The sequence below is a fragment of the Thrips palmi genome, unplaced genomic scaffold (genome assembly GCF_012932325.1).
Source record: "Thrips palmi isolate BJ-2018 unplaced genomic scaffold, TpBJ-2018v1 HiC_scaffold_2, whole genome shotgun sequence".
NCBI classification, from domain to species: domain Eukaryota; kingdom Metazoa; phylum Arthropoda; class Insecta; order Thysanoptera; family Thripidae; genus Thrips; species Thrips palmi.
This window is the reverse complement of record NW_023144629.1, coordinates 4,596,648-4,614,191: the sequence shown is the minus strand read 5'-3', so window position 1 is coordinate 4,614,191 and position 17,544 is coordinate 4,596,648. Positions and strand designations below refer to the sequence as shown.

At 57.2% G+C, this 17,544-nt stretch overlaps 2 protein-coding genes across 5 annotated transcripts; one reads left to right on the top strand and one right to left on the bottom strand.

Moving 5' to 3' along the window:
• Positions 1–81: 81 nt before the first annotated feature.
• LOC117647116 lies at positions 82–5,430 on the bottom strand. Of its 4 annotated transcripts, none has more exons than XM_034388645.1 (9): positions 4,598–5,430; positions 3,944–4,391; positions 3,458–3,873; positions 3,009–3,380; positions 2,759–2,905; positions 2,334–2,676; positions 2,104–2,263; positions 1,534–2,021; positions 82–1,442 (listed from the first exon to the last, which is right to left on the bottom strand). In XM_034388645.1, exons 1-9 carry the CDS (start codon positions 5,135–5,137, stop codon positions 1,390–1,392), a joined length of 2,967 nt encoding a protein of 988 aa, XP_034244536.1. In that variant the 5' UTR covers positions 5,138–5,430; the 3' UTR covers positions 82–1,389. The 4 variants fall into 4 exon arrangements, with proteins under 4 accessions (XP_034244536.1, XP_034244537.1, XP_034244533.1 ...); XM_034388646.1 differs by having other exon boundaries at positions 2,334–2,673; positions 4,598–5,428; XM_034388642.1 differs by having other exon boundaries at positions 1,534–2,024; positions 4,598–5,427.
• Positions 5,431–13,403: 7,973 nt separating this feature from the next.
• Positions 13,404–17,155, top strand: LOC117647400. The gene is made up of 8 exons (XM_034389128.1): positions 13,404–13,447; positions 13,807–14,002; positions 14,105–14,183; positions 14,341–14,425; positions 15,601–15,856; positions 15,930–16,225; positions 16,446–16,590; positions 17,078–17,155. Exons 1-8 carry the CDS (start codon positions 13,404–13,406, stop codon positions 17,153–17,155), a joined length of 1,179 nt encoding a protein of 392 aa, XP_034245019.1.
• The last annotated feature ends 389 nt before the right edge of the window (positions 17,156–17,544 follow it).

The following is a 17,544-nucleotide window of genomic DNA, read 5'->3' as shown; positions in this document are numbered from 1 at the left end:
AATGAGAACTTACGAAAAAGCATTAACCTTAGGTTTTGGATCACAGAGTGATGGAAGATGAATTCATCCAAAACAAGTAAAATTTGATGTTGTACTTGTTTCTTTCTTAAAACATTCATACCCAATTCTTATTTGATTTCTGAAGTAGAGTTACGCCATGTGTGTAAACACACAAATACATGCACAGGATAAAGTATATACATTACAGTATATATCCCAGTATGTGAAACTTCAGATTACGATGTATTCAAGGATGCAAATCATCCATTTCAGTTAGTTTAACACAGATAAGCAAAAGGCTATTAACATGTGCATACACAATTTTCCTTCGTCAAGTCTTAATGAATCACAATTTTGATAAATATTGCAATAGCAACAACAGAACAATTTTCACTATGGTATTCAAAAAGACTCGTTTTGTTTGCCTTCAAAAATGGACTGTCACATTTAAAGCTCAACAACTTCTCATGATGCAATGCACATCACAAAAATACATAGATAAACTTTTGAGAAAAATTAATGCAATAAAATAAGATGCCAGATTTTATAAAAACTTTTGGCTTCTTCTTGCAGTTTGAAGAAATAAAAGTGGAGCAAACTTCCAAGGAATCTCATAATTTAAATCTTCATAAATAGGCTTTGACATCTTTTCTGGCTTGAGTTGACCAGCAACTACATTCATGAGGGTTTGTTGATTTCAAATGGTAAGAGTCACATCATACAAAGACAATTAACACAAACATATATTCAAACATACCTACACAACATTTTTGACATTCCTTTTGTCAAACAACACACAAATGTACAACACACTTAAATTATTTAATAGTACAGACCAGACATTAACAACCTAGAGAGTCATGGCTGGGTCTATTCCATTCTAACAAAGGTAACATTAACAACAACTTATAAGATGCCAGCACAGGACCAACATGGTTATAATCATTCATATAATTAAAAAAATGGCATCAAACTATAAATTCTCAACATATTGAAAATATTTGATCATTCAGTACTGTAATAAATATCATTTCATCTACACTGACTGAAACATTTAAAACTGCATGATAATCACACATACAAATTAAAATTCGAAGTACATTAAATAGGGTCAAAAGAATCTAAATTAAATGTATGAAAAAATGTTGTTGTTTTTTTTTTTAGCAATGAAACATTAACATTTCATGGTTCAAAATTGTCTCATCTAACACTCTTGTAAAGCAAATTAAAAAATGAAAATAAAAACAATGAACTGATGATTGGTAAACTGGCCCTGTACTTGCTGCCATCCCCACTTGGCTGGACGGAGCAAACAGAAGGAGCTTTGGTTATGGATTGAGGAACAGGAACAGCAACTTAGGCACGCAGCTTGCCTGATAACGAGTACTGTCATTTATCAGCGTCTCGACAATCTCCAGGCTTGTAGTCCAAGTGATATTGCCCTGAAGAGAAGGTGAGAAGCAACACAAATAAATAAGCTAGACATCTTGGAAGTAAAACAATAACTATAAACAAATAAAAAGTTAAACCCACCTTGCTGAGTTATTTCTTCAAAAGTTGATTCCTTGCAATCGGACCCCTGATGTCCTGGTCGGCCACAGTTGTAACACGATAGTTTTGGAGGAGGATGGGCGGGAGAAAACGCTACAATGGGTGCAGTTATGTATGGGTGAGTGGGTTGAGGGGGCTGATGAAAGGGGCTCCACATTTCTCCATTAGGTGGGAAGGGATATGCCGTACCTGAGGGAAGAAAGCTGCCAGACTGAAATCTATGAAATGCATGCATGGTTGTAAAGGGAGTGTGAGGTAGGAATGACGATACAGGAGGAGCAGGATATGGAACGCTACTAGGCAATCCAGTGGCACCAGACATGGCATACGGTGGGGGTTGATTGTTCATGTCTGATGGCACACCATTCATGGAGCTAACAGGATCTCTTCGGTTTTTATCAGCCATAGGGTGGCCTCGACCTCGTGGTATTGTGGGAATACCAGGTGGTGCTTTGCTCAGGCCTCGACTTCTACTGCAATAAAATTTATTCAAGTAAAGCCTTAAACATGGACAACTACTAAGGTGAGAACCTCAATAAATTAAGCACTTACCTATTAACTAGATTACGTTGAACTCCAGGAGGCTGGTTACCACAGCCCCGGGATCTATCGTCTATGACACGTTCCCCTTCATGTAGCCTATCGTCCCTGTTCTTGTCATCACTATTTGCAGAATTCCAAGATTCTGCTCCAGAATCTTTTCCAGAGTACCCTGCAAGTGATTCCATGCAATTACAACTGCCAAAAAATTTAATTACAGTGTGAAGGAGGCAGCAGCTCACCTCTATCTAAATGGTGATCACAAGGAACCTCTGAAATGTGAGGAAGTGACGGAGTTTCAGGTGGAGAGTGACTCCCACTTGAGCAATCAGAGGTGCTGCTGCTGTTAGAGCATGGCCTTCTACTGTCATCCTCCAACTGCAAGGCTCGAACTTGATTGGTTATTTGAAGATGTCGCTTGCTGCCTTTGTTAAATGAAGATCCATTACTTCCAATATTATTGATACTGTTTGGGTAAGAGGATGGCACCATGTAGGCATAATTTACAGTTCCTGGAGGGGGACCCTGCATTGAAGGAACTGCCTTGTTGTCAGAGGGATGATAGTGCCTACGTCTGGAAGACTGCTGGGATAAAAACAAAAGTTAGCTACCAAAATCCATAGGGATGAAACTCGGAATTACTTGCAATAAAATTCGAAAGGCTAACCTCATTGAGAAATGCAGCATCACTCCTATTTAAGCAATTAAGACCATTGGTAGGTGAGTGAAGCTTGCTAATAATTGAGCGTAGTTGCTGGATGGCACTTGTAGATAGACCAATGTCCTTGAGCTGATCATCACTCATGTACAGAAGCTAAAGAAATTGTGGGAAATTAGAAGCAAATAAAACACTCATTGATTCATACTTAAAGATAAGCAAATTGCACAAACAAAAATTCTATTTTTAAAAACATTACCTCATCTGGAGAATAGTCCTGAAGGTTAGCCTTATAATTAGGCATTTCACGAACTATTACTTCCTTGAGATTTTCCCCAGGAGGGCACCACTGCCCAGGGAACTTTGACACATGAGGAGATTGTGGATGTTGGCCAAAACTTCCAATGGACATGATTTGATTTGGATAATACTGAACTTGGTTAACGATAGTTGAGTTGGTTTTTGGAGAAGACAGTTGATGTTGACTTGTTGGGAACATATTGTGAGTAAGTTGATAAGGCTGCTGGGAAGACGGAGGCACTTGGGGTTGATTTGATGCAGGAAGATGGGATTGCTGTAATAGCTGGTGTGGATTATGTGACAGAGGACCAGAAGGCTTCATATTAGAAACCTGAAAGAACAAGAAATACCAACTTAAAACATCAACATAATGTCAAATATTTGAGGAATGATTTATACAATCAATACCTGTGCTTTAGGACCAGGCGGAGGAGTGTTTGCTGGAGAAACCGGCTGACTACCCAGGGCCTCTCCTTGCTCAGACTTGATGCTATTTTCTTTGGAAGTGATAGACACGGTTGTGGCACTTGGGGAAGAGCATGAAATTATGGGTTTTGAGGGTATAGAGCTGGGAGATGGTCCAGGGGGAGCAGATGATGTGACAGGCTTGATGTTGGACAGTGTGAGAGAAGCACCTGGTGGTGTCATAGTTGGTGCCATACTTGCAGGACACCCTAGAGGGGGACCAGGTATATGACTAACAATAGGTACCATCATACTGTAATGTGCATGTCCAGGATAAGACATGGCCATAGAATCAGATGGAACACACATCATCGGCCCAATGATATTTGGATGTCCCATGGAACCTTTTTGAATATCACCTGTAAATCCCATATGGCATTAATTTGATTCTTTGAATGAGAAGCATAAAACAACAAGTACAAGACTTACCTGAGGATGGCATCATACAGTGACTAGTGGAAGTTAATGGCAACCCTATACCCGGCCCTAGTCCAGGCCCAGGACCCACCATTAGGTTGGAAGTTACAGGAGAGGCTGTTAGGCCCACCGCAATCACAGAATGACCAGTTTCACCACTCAAATGGGAAGCACTCTCAGGTTGAATGTCACCAGGAGAAGGAGCCACAACAGTTGAGGCATTATGACCACACATGGAAGACACCATGACATGGGCTGGATTCAGACAAGTTGCCGATGCCTGATGCAGCGCAGAGGGTAAGACTGCACTTGTGTACACAGACCCTGACAGTACATGGCAAGTCAGCTGGTTAGCTTGTGAATTGACTGAGATTTGACTAGAACTGTCTTCAATGTTGTTTGAAGGAGAATCTTTGGGTTTGCATGGCGTTTCTGGTATGCAGTCCACTGATTTAGAGATCTGCCAACACGAAAGAAGCAACACTTGTAGATAAAATCACCATTGAAAGACATAATTGTAAAAATGTGGCACAAGAATAACAGCACTTTAAAAAGATAAAGCGCAGTTGTTCTTTGTAAAATACGGACAACAGCTTCGTTCAGTTTAATAAGCACTGAATACATTGTCAAATATAATTAAGATTCCTGATTAACTTTGCAACTAACCCTTGAAGTTGAGGTGATTCCATCTTCATTGGAATAAAGAATTTGTGACAGTCTGTTGTCCTCTTCTTGGAGACGAGAGAGGTGCGCAGCAAATTCTGTCTTCTGATGTAAGCTGAATGCAGGGTGCTTCACCGCAATGGTGTATAAAAGTAGCAGCTCATCGAGCAGTTTTTCAGCATATTCAGGTTCTGCTCGACAAACTTGACTCACATCACTAATGCAGAGTGCCGTTAAAGTATCATTCAGACAATTGGCACAGTCACTATTGCAGGACTTCAACAGGGACACATACAGGACTAGCTTTCTTCGAGTATTTTCATCCATTAAACTACGATACTGGGTTATATGGTTCACATTGTTTGCGTGACGTTCGTCCTCCCGCAATTCTATGAAATCGCGTTTACCTAGAAATTCAAGGCATGTGCCCAGGAAACGTAACTCGTAAGGCAGACACAAGTCTAACAAGCTACAAAGCAGATCAACCCGCTCATAGCTCCGAACATTCTTAAACTCGGAGAGCACATCGTTCTTTGCCAGCATTTTAATTCTGGTATCATTCAGCCTATCTATCACTTTGACTCAGGCAGAACTCCTCAAACTTCATGGAGAACTGAACTGAAAATGTAAGAAACCATCAGACCAACTGAAAATAGCAGTACCAACTGCAGCCGCCTCGCACACATGCGGACCACAGCGGTTTTCAAGGTTTCCGGACTAACTTAAGCGCCGGGCCAAATCATGGCCACAAATGTTTGAAAACTTGACAGCAAAACCGGGTCGACTAGATTGTTTCAAGGCGGAATAAACAGACAAGCGTCCTTCGAAATGCCTTGAAAGAGTTTCCTCAGTTTTTCTCGTATGTATGAGAAATCGACAATACCAATCATATATTTCTCATACATTGCAAGTTTGCGATTCAAAATTGCTTGCAGTATATAAACCTGCGAGGGAAGTCAAAGACACGGGCCGCGACAACGGCACGAAATTCGAAGACCATTCTCTGTTTTCTTGTCAGAGCGAGTCACCCCAAAAGGCTATTCGGCGGTGGGGGGCCGCCGGGATTCGAACCGCGGAACGCGCGGTTGGGTGCGATCCGCCGTGTCCCCGCCCACGCAACGCCTCGCGTGCCTCGCGCATCGCGCAAAGCCTCGCGGGGCTGGGGGAGGGGGAGGGGGAGGGGGAGGGGGAAGGGCCTGGGTGGATGGGGACGCCTCCGAGACGCTCCCAGGCAGTGGCGAAGCGCGCGGCCGCGAAGTCGCGAAGCGTAAGCCAATTTTAAGCCGTCATAGCCCTCCCCTCCCCTCCCCTTCCCCTCCCCTGCCGCGGGCCCGCTGGCCAAACTACGAATGGCCGAAGGCGCCCCTGTATGGCACTTGCATGGCACTTGGTGGCACACCAGTGACGTCCATTCATGATTCATGTGGGCGGTGGGCATGCACGCAGGACCCACTGGCAGGACTCGTGCCCGAGTGGCCGATAGGGCTGATGGGAAGGAGATAGAGGTGGGCACTCCGCCTGGCACTCCGCGGCGTCCAGTCCGCCTAGTCCACGGTCACGACCGGCGACATCATTCATTCTGCCCTTGGGTCGGGGGGTCGGGACAGTGCCTCCGAGCCTCCGCACTCCGCAGCGAAGACTCCCCGAACAGGGAAAGCCCGTTCATGACGAAACAACCGGCCGCGGCGCCGCGGCGAGCACGCATCATTCAGATCAAATCTATTGGGCGGAGTTTTACCCAAAGACTCGCAGTGCTCCGCAGGGGCCTCGTTTGAAATGTCTCGGACTTAAGGCAAGGCTGGGGCAGGCAGGCCGGCTCGGCGTGCAGCGCGGGAGCCGCGGGAGCGTGGCGATAAGCCGTTGGTCCACGACGTCCACGACGTCCGCGACGTCACGCTCTTATCGGCGGCCGAGTTCATCACGGCCTGCAGCGGCATGAGGCGGCGTGGAGCGGCGTGCGCCCTCGCATCCTGCCATCATCCTGCACGCCGCTGTCCTTCCTCCAAAGACAGCACGTACCGCGCCGCGGTGATCAGCTGAACCGGGAATACATTATCAGCCATCAGCAGCTCGCAAGACATCCTCGCCGCCGGCCGGCCCCGCCCCGCCCTGCTCCGCCACTCGTCCTGCCAACCTACTTTCACTGTTCCTGCCCCATACGGAGGCTTTGCACCTCGCCGCTAGACCCACCCCGCCCCGCCGAGCCCCGCCGAGCCCCGCCGAGCCCGCCCTGGCGTGACAGCCCTTGAACCACAGACGGGGACCCTGAGCGTTCGACGTTACGTCACGTGCGGCCCGGGGCGGACAGACGGACGGAAAGATAGGCAGACAGACAGGCACAGACAGACGCACGGCGCGCGCTCCGAGCGCTCGGAGGCAGTTCGCAAACTCTTTCGCCCATTCCACCCTCCGCCTCTCGAAGCGGGAATGAGCTCGCATTGCGGCCGCGAGGACCGAGGACTAAACGGCGTTACGTCCAGGGACTTGGACCGACCTCCCAACCCTGCCACTAGAGCCAGCACGGAGCCAGTACCAGAGCTGGACTGGGGCATAATTTGCTGACCGCGCGCGCCGCGCACCCTTACGTAAATGACCCGTTGGGGTGACCACGGCGAGCAGCGCCACCGCCGCCACCGCCGCCAGGCTCTAGTCCCCTCGTACGCTTTCGTTTCTGTCCGTATTTTTGTCGCGTCGGCCCAGCCAGCCATGGCCCAGCAGTGCGTCCTGCGTCCTTATCTTACTACGTAGTAAGACGTAACCACGCGTGGCGGGGCGTGGCGGGGCGTGGCGAGGCGTGGCGGGGCGGGGCGGGGCGGGGCGTGACTGGAGGACGGCGGCGGCGGAAGGAGTGGATAGCGGCCCGAGAGATGAATGAATAGAGAAATGGGAGCGGGGGCGGCGAATTATTGAACGTGCGTTTCTGCGTAAGGTGTTTACTGCGTACTGCGTTAGTCCGTTGGCCGGCGTTGGCCGGCGCGGGGATTCTGGTCCGTTTCCAGCGCCGCTCCACGCCGCCCCACGCGGAAACGGGAAGGAGCAGGAGGAGGAGGGAGGGAAGAAGAAGGGGACTTGTTTTGCAATGCATGGAGAGGCATTGCGAGAAGGCGCGAGCCGCGGCTACCGCTCGGGCCGGCCGGCCGGCCAGCCTCCAGCGTGCTACTGCAGGGCAGCCCAACGGGCAGCCGCCGGACCAGCTGGACCTGAGCAGCGGCCGCGTCGCCGCACAGCCTCTCTCGCTTACTCACACGGGGCGCGCCTTGAGTGCGAGAGAGACGGGTCACCACTCAAAGACTACGTGAAGTGACACCTTTGGGCTAGCCCAGCGTTTCTCAACCTTTTTCGGTTCGCGACCCCAAATTTGTAGCGAAAAATTTCCGCGACCCCCAGGAAAAATTTCGCGACCCCACGCGACCCCTCCTTTAGCATGCCTTTGATACAAAGTGCGATAATCCACCCAAGTTTGGAAGCAGTATTGCCGCAAAGTTGATCAAAACGGTCACAAATGTCTTTGAAAAATCGTGTTTTGGGCCGACTTTAAGCAGCCACTGCGTCTAATCCGAGGCGGTATATTGTCCTCCCTCAACGGGCAATTGGTCTTTGGACCTTCCTTTAGCATGCCTTTGTTACGGAGTGCGATTATCTGCCTTAGTTTGGGAGCAGTATTGCCGCAAAGTTGATCAATACACGATTTTTCAGACATTTGTGACCGTTTTGATCAACTTTGCGGCAATACTGCTCCCAAACTAAGGCAGATAATCGCACTCCGTAACAAAGGCATGCTAAAGGAAGGTCCAAAGACCAATTGCCCGTTGAGGGAGGACAATATACCGCCTCGGATTAGACGCAGTGGCTGCTTAAAGTCGACCCAAAACACGATTTTTCAAAGACATTTGTGACCGTTTTGATCAACTTTGCGGCAATACTGCTCCCAAACTAAGGCAGATAATCCCACTCCGTAACAAAGGCATGCTAAAGGAAGGTCCAAAGACCAATTGCCCGTTGAGGGAGGACGAAATACCTCATCGGATTAGACGCAGTGGCTGCTTAAAGTCGGCCCAGAACACGATTTTTCAAAGACATTTGTGACCGTTTTGATCAACTTTGCTGCAATACTGCTTCCAAACTTGGGTGGATTATCATCGCGCTTTGTATCAAAGGCATGCTAAAGGAGGGGTCCCGTGGGGTCGCGAAATTTTTCCTGGGGGTCGCGGAAATTTTTCGCTACAAATTTGGGGTCGCGAACCGAAAAAGGTTGAGAATCGCTGGGCTAGGCATCGTCTCGAGCGTGGACCAGTGGAACAGCGCCCGCGGGACTCCATGACGGTCCCCAGCCTCGAGGGCACTGGACACTGCTTGGGACAGCCCGGGCCGGTACAGCCTCCAGAACAGCCTGGGGCACCTCGCACACCTCGGATCCGCTGCCAGGGACCCGCACCGAGTGGACCGAGTGCAGGCTGGCGGCCGTAGCGATTGCCGGAGCAGGTCCCCGGACCCCCGGACCCCCGGATCCCCGGACTCGCCGCCGGAGCCATGCTGGAGCCATGCTGGAGCCGTGCCGGCGCCCTGGACCGAGATGTAATCGGGGAAGTGTGCCGGGCCGGGCCGGGCCGGGCCGGGCCTTCGCTATGGGCCTTAACTGCGCCTTAACTACGCCTCAACTGCGGCTCAGAGCTGCGCCCCTCCGCCGCGCCAGCCTTCGCGACTACGCCTTCGTCTGCGTTGCCTTCGCTAGAAAACCCGACCCATCATGCGCAGCACGCAGCGTCGCCATCGGGAAAGTGTGGCGGCCGCGCCGTGGAAAGCCAGTGGAAAGCCGCTGGGAAGCCACTGTAAGCCACTGGGGCAGCGGTCCGGGCAGGAGGCTGGCGGCTCAAGGTGTGCGGCCGTTTAGCGGTGGGAAGCCGGGAAGCTGGGAAGGGCGAAACGCTTGGCCGATCCACTTGGTCAAGAGGCGTGAAATAGAGCGTGCCCTGGAACCCCCTCCCAGCATGGACCAAGCAGGGCGCCGCCGTGGGTGCCGGTCGCACCGCGCGAAGAGATCTCGACGCTGGAGCGCGGCTTGAGGAGAAGACCCAAAGCATAACACATTCGCACTGCGCGAGAGGCAGAGCTATTTTTATTTGCCGTTTGCTACCCTCGAGGCGAAACGTGGCAGGAAGAAACGCCTCGCGTCGTCGTCAGCCTGCGAACTCGAGGGTAGACACCCCCGCCGAACAGCCCGGCGCGGCGCAGCGGCGGCGGCCTACCTCGCAGGCGACCCGGGCCGCCCCGCTGGTCGCAGACTCCCTCGTCCACGTGATCAACGTGATGCCCCATGCCCTTGCGGCAGCGCGGGGGGGTGTCTGGTGAAGCCCCTGGATGAAAACAAGAGTGCCAGGTGGGGGCGTGGCGGGGCGCGGCGGGGCGCGGTGGGCGGGGTGGGGCGGCTGTGGCGGGGCGGGTGGCCGGAGCGGGCTGGCCTCTCTGGGCTGGCGCAGGCTGGCGTAAGCGGTCCCGTACGGCGTCAGTCGCAACCCGGCCGGTTCGAAAGGAGTGCACAGGCTGCACCGGCATTGCCGTCGTCGTCGTGTCGCCGTCGTGTCGCCGTCGTGTCGTCGTCGCGCACCTGCCCTCGCCTCGCCGCGTCTCGCGCCGCGTCTCGCGTGCCGCCTGCCGGGGCTGCCGGGCCTTGCGGCCTTGCCAAAGCGGGCGTCGTGCGTCGCGTCACCGGTGCGTCGCCAACGAGGTCCGGATCTTGGATGCTGCAGCACGCATTCCCGCCCTGCCCCGCCCCCGGCCCCGCCAAGATGCCGCCCGGCGCGGGGGCGGTGCGGCCACCTTCGTCGCGGTGCTGACATGTACGTCAAGCGACGTCGGCGGCAGAGACGGCGGCCCGTGGGGGCGGCGACCTGCAGGGCCTGCAGCCGGGGGCGGCGCAGCTAGTGCAGCTAGCCTCGCCATGCGGCGGCTCAGCACGGACTGCCCCCGCCCCCGGCCGCGCCGCCCCCCGCCGGTGCTGCTGCCGCTGCTGCACGCGCTGCTGGTCCTCGCCGCCGCCGTGCTCGTGCTCGTCCTGGGGGCGGCCGCCGTCGTGGAGGGGCCGCCTCCGCCGCCCATCGGCCTGCACCTGCAGCGCGCCGTGCCCTCGGCCGCCGTCGCCAGAAGTAAGTGTCCGCGGCGTGGACATGCCCATATCACGCGAAAGGTTAGGCCGGCCTCAGGGACCCGGTGCGCCGCGGTGCACCCTGCTTCCTGGGGCGTCGCAGTGATTCCTCACATCGCCGCTCTCTGCTTCTCTCGCGTCCATTCGGCATGCCCCATGAGTGCGAGAGAGACAGAGCGGCGACGTGCGGGAATCAGTCGGCAGGGTGTTGCAGGGTTCCCACACCGGCCGCCGGTATTACACAATGCGAGAAGTGCTCATCGGCTGCCATTGTAACCACGTGGGGCGTGGCGGGGCGTGGCGGGGCGTGGCGGGGCGTGGCGGGGCGTGGCGTGTCCAGCCCGCCGTACCGGCCGCACTGACCCAATGCCGGTGCCCCGCGCCTCGCCAGCCTCGCCGCGCTGTCTGGCGGCACCGTGTGGTTTCCCTTCTCTTTCTCCCTTCCCGGCTGCCCCGGCCTGTGGCCTGCCCTGCCTTGCCCTGCCTTGCCCTGCCTTGCCCGCGCCTGATTACTCTTCGTCGTTGGATTGGGATTCGTTTCCGTCGTCCTTCCCGCCTGCCTCCCACTCCTTCATCGCGCGCCGTGCGCCGTGCGTGTGTTTGTGCGATTCATCCAGGGCAACGTAACCCGCCACAAAAAGAAGGTGGCGCGACGTCGGGACGCAACCGGCAAGGTGGGCACAGCCTCGGGCAGGGCGGCGCCCCACTGCAGGCCCAGAGGGGGTGGGTCAGTTGACTGATTTCGTCGCTCTGTCTCTCTCGCACTCATTGGGGCGCCCCGTGTGGGTGCGAGAGAGACAGGGCGACGAAAACGACTCCCGGAATCAGTCTGCAGGCAGCCTGGCCCGATGGAGTGGACCGAGCATTACAGTACACCGTAATTATCCGGCCGTTTTTGCCGCCGATGCTTGCGACACCCTCGCAGCGTCAGCCGCGGCCCGGCAGCCTCCAGTCCTCTGCCCGGCCCGGCCCAGCTCTGCCCGGCCCAGCTCTGCCCGGCCCAGCTCTGCCCGGCCCAGCTCTGCCCGGCCCAGCTCTGCCCGGCCCAGCTCTGCCCGGCCCAGCTCTGCCCGGCCCAGCTCTGCCCGGCCCGGGGCGGCCGCACCGGCCCAGTTCTCCGTTTTCATCAACTTCCCCTTCCCCGCGCCGCACAGCCGGCCCGCGGCCGCGGGGACACGCGTCGCGTAGCGTCGCTTTGACAGTGTATGCTGTTGTCCTTTCGCACACAGCGGCGGCCTTTTCTGGCCCTTTCTTGCCGCCGACTCAAGCTCGCCTCTGTGTCGACAGCGTCTCGTCGCTCTGTCTCCCTCGCACTCGCGGGGCGTCCCACACCGGTGCGCAGAGACGGCAGAGACACAGCAGTGCAGTGGAATCGGTGCGACTCCCTGACCAGCGCACGTCCTGGGCGTGAAGGAGGCGAAGGAGGGCGCGAAGAGCACACAGAGGATGGGCGGGGGAAGTCCGGCGCTACAACGCCCCGGCCGCCCCGGTCGGCCCGGCGTGAGGCAAGGCGAGCGCGAAACGCCGGCCGCCGCGGGGAGTCGAACGCGCGGTCGAGCCTCCAACAGCTCCGCTCTGTCGAGTTGGAGTGGTATCGCCGAAAGCGGCGCGCGATGGATCAGCAGGCCGCGCACGGCGCGCGCGTCGCCGGCAGCCTCCAGGGACGCGGGGAAAAGTGCCTGCGATGGACCTGCAGAGTGGCAGGCAGGCAGGCAGGCCAGGCCGTGTGCCCAACGTGCCTAACCAGCCCCGCGCGAGCGCGAATCCGGAGCGCGCGCTAGCTCACCTGTCGGCCTGTCGGCCTGCTCCAGTTCCAGAGGCACTTCCCCGCCGCGCCGCGCCGCCCCGCGCCCCCGCCGCCACGCCACGCCACGCCACGCCACGCCACGCCACGCCTGCCCTGGCCGTTGCCGGCGTCGGAGTCGCCGAGCCGCGTGTAGCCGGTATGGGAGGAACGGGCGGACCGGGCCGAGCATTTGGCGCGGGCAGGAACGGGCTGTGCAGCAGACTCATTCCGAGAGTCCTTTTCGTCTCGCTCGCACCTTTACGGAGCGCCCTACGAGTAGTGCGAACGAGACGAAAAGGACTCTCGGCTCCACTCTGCACCGGCGAGCCGAAGTGGCGCCAGTGGCGCCGGTGGCTGCACGGTCCACCCATCTGCCATTGTTTGTTTTGAATGCCTCCTCAAGCGCAGACGGCCCGACGCCACGACGGGGACGCCCCATGGCGTTGTTCGGGGCTCACGGCGCCCCGCTGCTGGCCATGCTGGCCATGCCTGCCACGCCTCTACGGCTTCCCCGATGCACGTGCCCCGCGCCGCGGATTTGGGTGCGCCGTCTCTCTCGCACCGCTGTGGGACGCCGACGCCCCGTGAGTGCGAGAGAGAGAATGCGCCGGGGGTGCAGTAAGGCGATTGCGGGCGAGGCTCGCGACGCTCGCGTGCCGGGGGACAGAGAGGGACGATAGGAAGCCGCCTTAGTCAGTCGCCCAACGTGTCGCTTTTAATCGAGAGCGATCAACGACCACGGCCGTCGTGGGTTCGAATCCAAGTATGCACATAATTTTTTTCGGCGATATTAAAGGTTTAAAATCGACAAAGTCGAATGTTTTTGTTTTCTATGATTGTGGCTTGTCGCCGAGCTGCCTTTCCCCGTTGAGATCGGAGTGATGAGGGTTGAGGTCGCCGTCGTGCCGTCGTGCCAGCCGTGCCGGTTTGGAGTTGGGTTCGCGCCGATTGACCGGATGACTGGTCGGGGGTTGACGGCTCGACGGCCGTGGCGGAGAAAGGGGCGGGGCCCCAGGTCGGACTCGGGTCAAGGCCGCCCCGACAGGGTCTCCGCCATGGCCGCGCTGGCCAAGGGCGCGGCGCGCGGTCCACGCCGCCACTGTGCCGGCCACTACACTGTAGAGGCCCGGGGCGCAGCGGGCGCAGGGCGCCTAGCTCGCCGGCTAGGCGGTCGCTCCGTCACGGTGCCGCCTAGAGACCGCGCCGCCGGACAGCGAGGCGGCGCGGCACTGTCGGGGCACTGTCAAGGTTGGGGAAATGGGTGGGCTCCTTTCTTCGCACCAGCGACAGGGTCGCCGCTTGGCCGCCGCGCCGCTGCACTGCCAGTAAAAACGCTCAAAACGCCTTTCTTTCTCTTTCTGCCGCAGCCGTGGAGCGGCTCGTCTCGCGATGGGCGCCGCTGGTGTGGCTGTCGCCGGGCGAGCGCTTCATGCCGGCCGGCGTGGAGGACTTCCTCAAGCACGTCACCCCCAGGGCCATGGTGGAGGGCCGCGGCGCCGGCAGGGTGGCCGGCCGGCCCAGCAGCCGCGCGGCCCGCGCGTCGACGCGCACCTCGCCGGGGACCTCGACGGGGGCCTCGCAGGCCGCCGCCAACGCCGTCCCGGCCATCCCCCAGGGGCCCAGGTCGGCCGCCTGGTACCTCGTGAGCAACGCAAGCGTCGGTGAGTCCCCGCTAATTAACAAAAAAGCGGTACCCATCACGGTATTTGAACCTGCGCCCTGCGACAGTCACGGCCATTAGACCCGTGGGCTTTCCCCGCGCTGACACACAAAGCCATACCCTAATTTCTTTCCTCTTCCTCCGTTCTTTTTTTCCAGAGGAGCTGCTGGGCAATTCGTCCTCCTTCTTGTACGGCCATGACCCGAGCCGCGGCCCCGTGCCGGTCTACGCCGTGGTCACGCTGTGTGACGAGCGTCGCCTTGGCCTCCGGGCCTGCGCGAGCTGCGCGAGCTCCGGGCCAGCGAGCGCGCCCGCAGCCGGGGCGGCAGGGGCCTCGGCCCGGAACGGCCGGAGCGCACCCCCGGAGCCAGCCCCGACGCCGTCCCCGACCGCCCCGACACCGAGGACGAGTAAGTAGCGGTGCCGGCGAAGGCCGCGGCCACGTGACGACCGCGTGACGACCGCGTGACGAGCGGTTGCGTGTGGCGCTAGGCACGCGTTTGTTTGGTATTCACGATGCACGCGTGCCTATGGCCAGGCCTGCCTACGGCCATGCACGCCGTCACTCCGCGGCCGCCGTGGCCGAGCGGCGCGCATCGAAAGTGAAAGGAATCGGAGAGGCTCAGGTTCGGAATCTCGGCCGGGTTTCGTTTTCGTTTTGACGGAAGGGAGGGGGAGGAAGGCGGCCTGACGGCCACTTTGCGGCGTCCATGACTGCTCAGGCCGTCCCAGAATCCCAGGGACCGCCGGTGTGGATGTCTGAAGGGCCCGGGCCGTTGTCGTCCGAAGGACAGGGAGCGGGGCGCAGGGCGCCAGAAGGCGCCAGCGCGCACAATGGCCATGGCCCCCTCCCTTGTCCCTTCCTCACAATTAGTTGCATAAGCTATAAAAGCCCCCGATGCAGCTTGTTCACATTCTCCTGTCCAAATCGGTGAGATAATGCGCGAGCGCGGTGCAGCCCGGCCCGCTCGCCCGTGGTGGATTAGGCCAATCATCGGCGGGCGGGGGACGGGGCGGGGACGCGCGGCGTCTGCACGCTCGCGGCCGCGGGACAGGGACCGGCGGGGAGCTCTGTTACGAGTCATAAACCAGTTGTTGAGGGCAGTTTCATGGAACGCGTGGCGTGGCGCGGCGGGCACGGCGTGATGGGTGATGGTGTGCTCCACCTGCTGCGGGCTGGCGGGCCGGCGGGCCGCGCGGCGTGCCCCGCAGCCTGGAGCGCCGCTCACCGCTGCGGGCGTACAGTGTACCAGCGGCTACTCGCGACTCCGTCGTAACATTGACAGCCATTATGACATGACTCACGTCAGGCAGGGCCCCGCGCCCGCGCACAGGGCTGGCAAATCGCGATGGATGACATGTCACTGGCCGCCGGCGCCGGACACAAGACTATCTCCAGGGGTGTTCCCGGTATGACACACCACCACCATGTGTCTCGTGTCTCGCAGACTGCTGGACAACGAGGTGCCCTCCGGGCCGGCCGACGCCGAGCCTCTGCTGCACGTCACCTACTGGATGTTCTTCCCCTACAACGAGGGCAAGCCCGTCTGCGTGCTGGACCTGGGCCCGCTGGGGCCCTGGCCGCTGCCGCTGCTCTGGGGCTCGTGCATGGGCACGTGGCGGCGCTTCGGCGCGCACGTCGGCGACTGGGAGCACGTCAGTCTCTTCTTCTCGGTAAGGAAAGATCTTGGTTCAAATACCCGTTTGTGTCGTGTTTCTGTCATCACATTTCTGTGTGGTTCCGCAGAAGGAGAGCCACCCCGACGCCATGTACGTCTCGACGCACGAGGCGGGCGCGTTCTACCGCTGGTCCGGGGCGGCCCCGGGCGTGGCGGGGGCGACCCCGGGGCACCTGGTCCTGGAGCGCCAGGAGGTGCGGAAGGGCTCCGAGCTGCTGCAGCGCGCCTCCTTCCCGCTGATGGCCCGCCTGCACCGCGCCACCGGCCGCCCTGAGCTGTTCGCCGCGCAGGGCTCGCACGGGCTGTGGACGCGGCCCGGCTCGCACCGCTACGTGCGTGTGCCCCGCCTCTACGACCACAGCGGGTAAGGCCGCAGACAACCAGCACAGCATGTGGCACGGCCTAGGGCACGGCCAGCACAACGCGCAGCGGCGCAGTGGCACACTGGCCGCCAGCGCGCGCGGACTCGAGGGTAGGCTACCCTGCGCGACCGTCCTGTCGAGCGGGCTTGCCTACCCTCTGCTCGGCGGGCGCTGGCGGCCTGGTGGAGCGCTGAGGTCTGACTTGTCTCTCTCTCCCTCTAGCTACGGGGCGCCGTGGCGCACCTGGGAGCGCCTCGCCGTGCTGTACGAAGGCTCGCCGACGGCGGCGGGCTGGCTGCGCTTCCTGGGCCGCTGGGGTAACCCGCGGGCAGGCTGCCACCCCCTGTCCACGGCCATCTGCACGCAGGCCGACGGCCCCACCGGCATCCCCCTCAAGGGGCGACCTTTCTCGTGCCCCGCCCCCAACCCCGCCAAGGCCATGGCCAAGGCCGCCAAGGCGCGGCCCTCGCGCCGCCTCCCCGCCAAACCCCGGCGCTAGTCAGCCGTCTCGGGCGAAGCCAAGCCCCTCCCCTCCCAGTGTAGCTACGCCCCTGTCTCAGCATCAACGTGACTTTAAGACTGCCGAGGGTCAACGCGGACTGCATGAGGCGCAGCTCGCGCTGGCCCCATAGTGATTGATGTAGGAACGTCGGGTCGAGTAAATGAGAAACGTGTGTACTTGTTATAACTTTATTTATTATTGATGCAATAAAAGGAGCGCTTGTCGAAACAACGAGGAGGCACCTTAATGAAACACACACAATAGAAACAAACAAAAACAGAACAAGGACAAATAGGAAGAAGGACAAATAATAATGCCATGTAATTCCCTGTATCAAGCTCATTGTTTTCAGTTAGTATTTTCTGATTTCCACTGGAAGGGACACAATGCAAGAATTGATCCATCATCAGCACTTTATATCACAACTTAGAGTCAGTGAAATTGCCAAGCCAAATCTCTGCAGGTATTTGTTGTGAGTCAAAGATATTTTTGAACAAATCTTAAAGCTATGAAAGCCAGTATTTTATTTTAACCTTTTCTTGCCACTATATTATACACAACTTTTTCCATTCCACATAAAAAATTGACAAACATCGAGCAGCGTTCTCGTAGAGAGTAAGTACCGTTGCTCAAAATATCACCAAAAATTAAAAATCAAAATGATTTCCACATGGTAAAGACAACTAATCTAGAGACAATAGGAAGACAATTATGGATGCTCACGGGAGTGATGTCAAGATGTGATTATTTAAAAATATAAATGTAAATATGACTGGACTGAGTACTATCATGTAATATAACACTAAACATGATAGACAA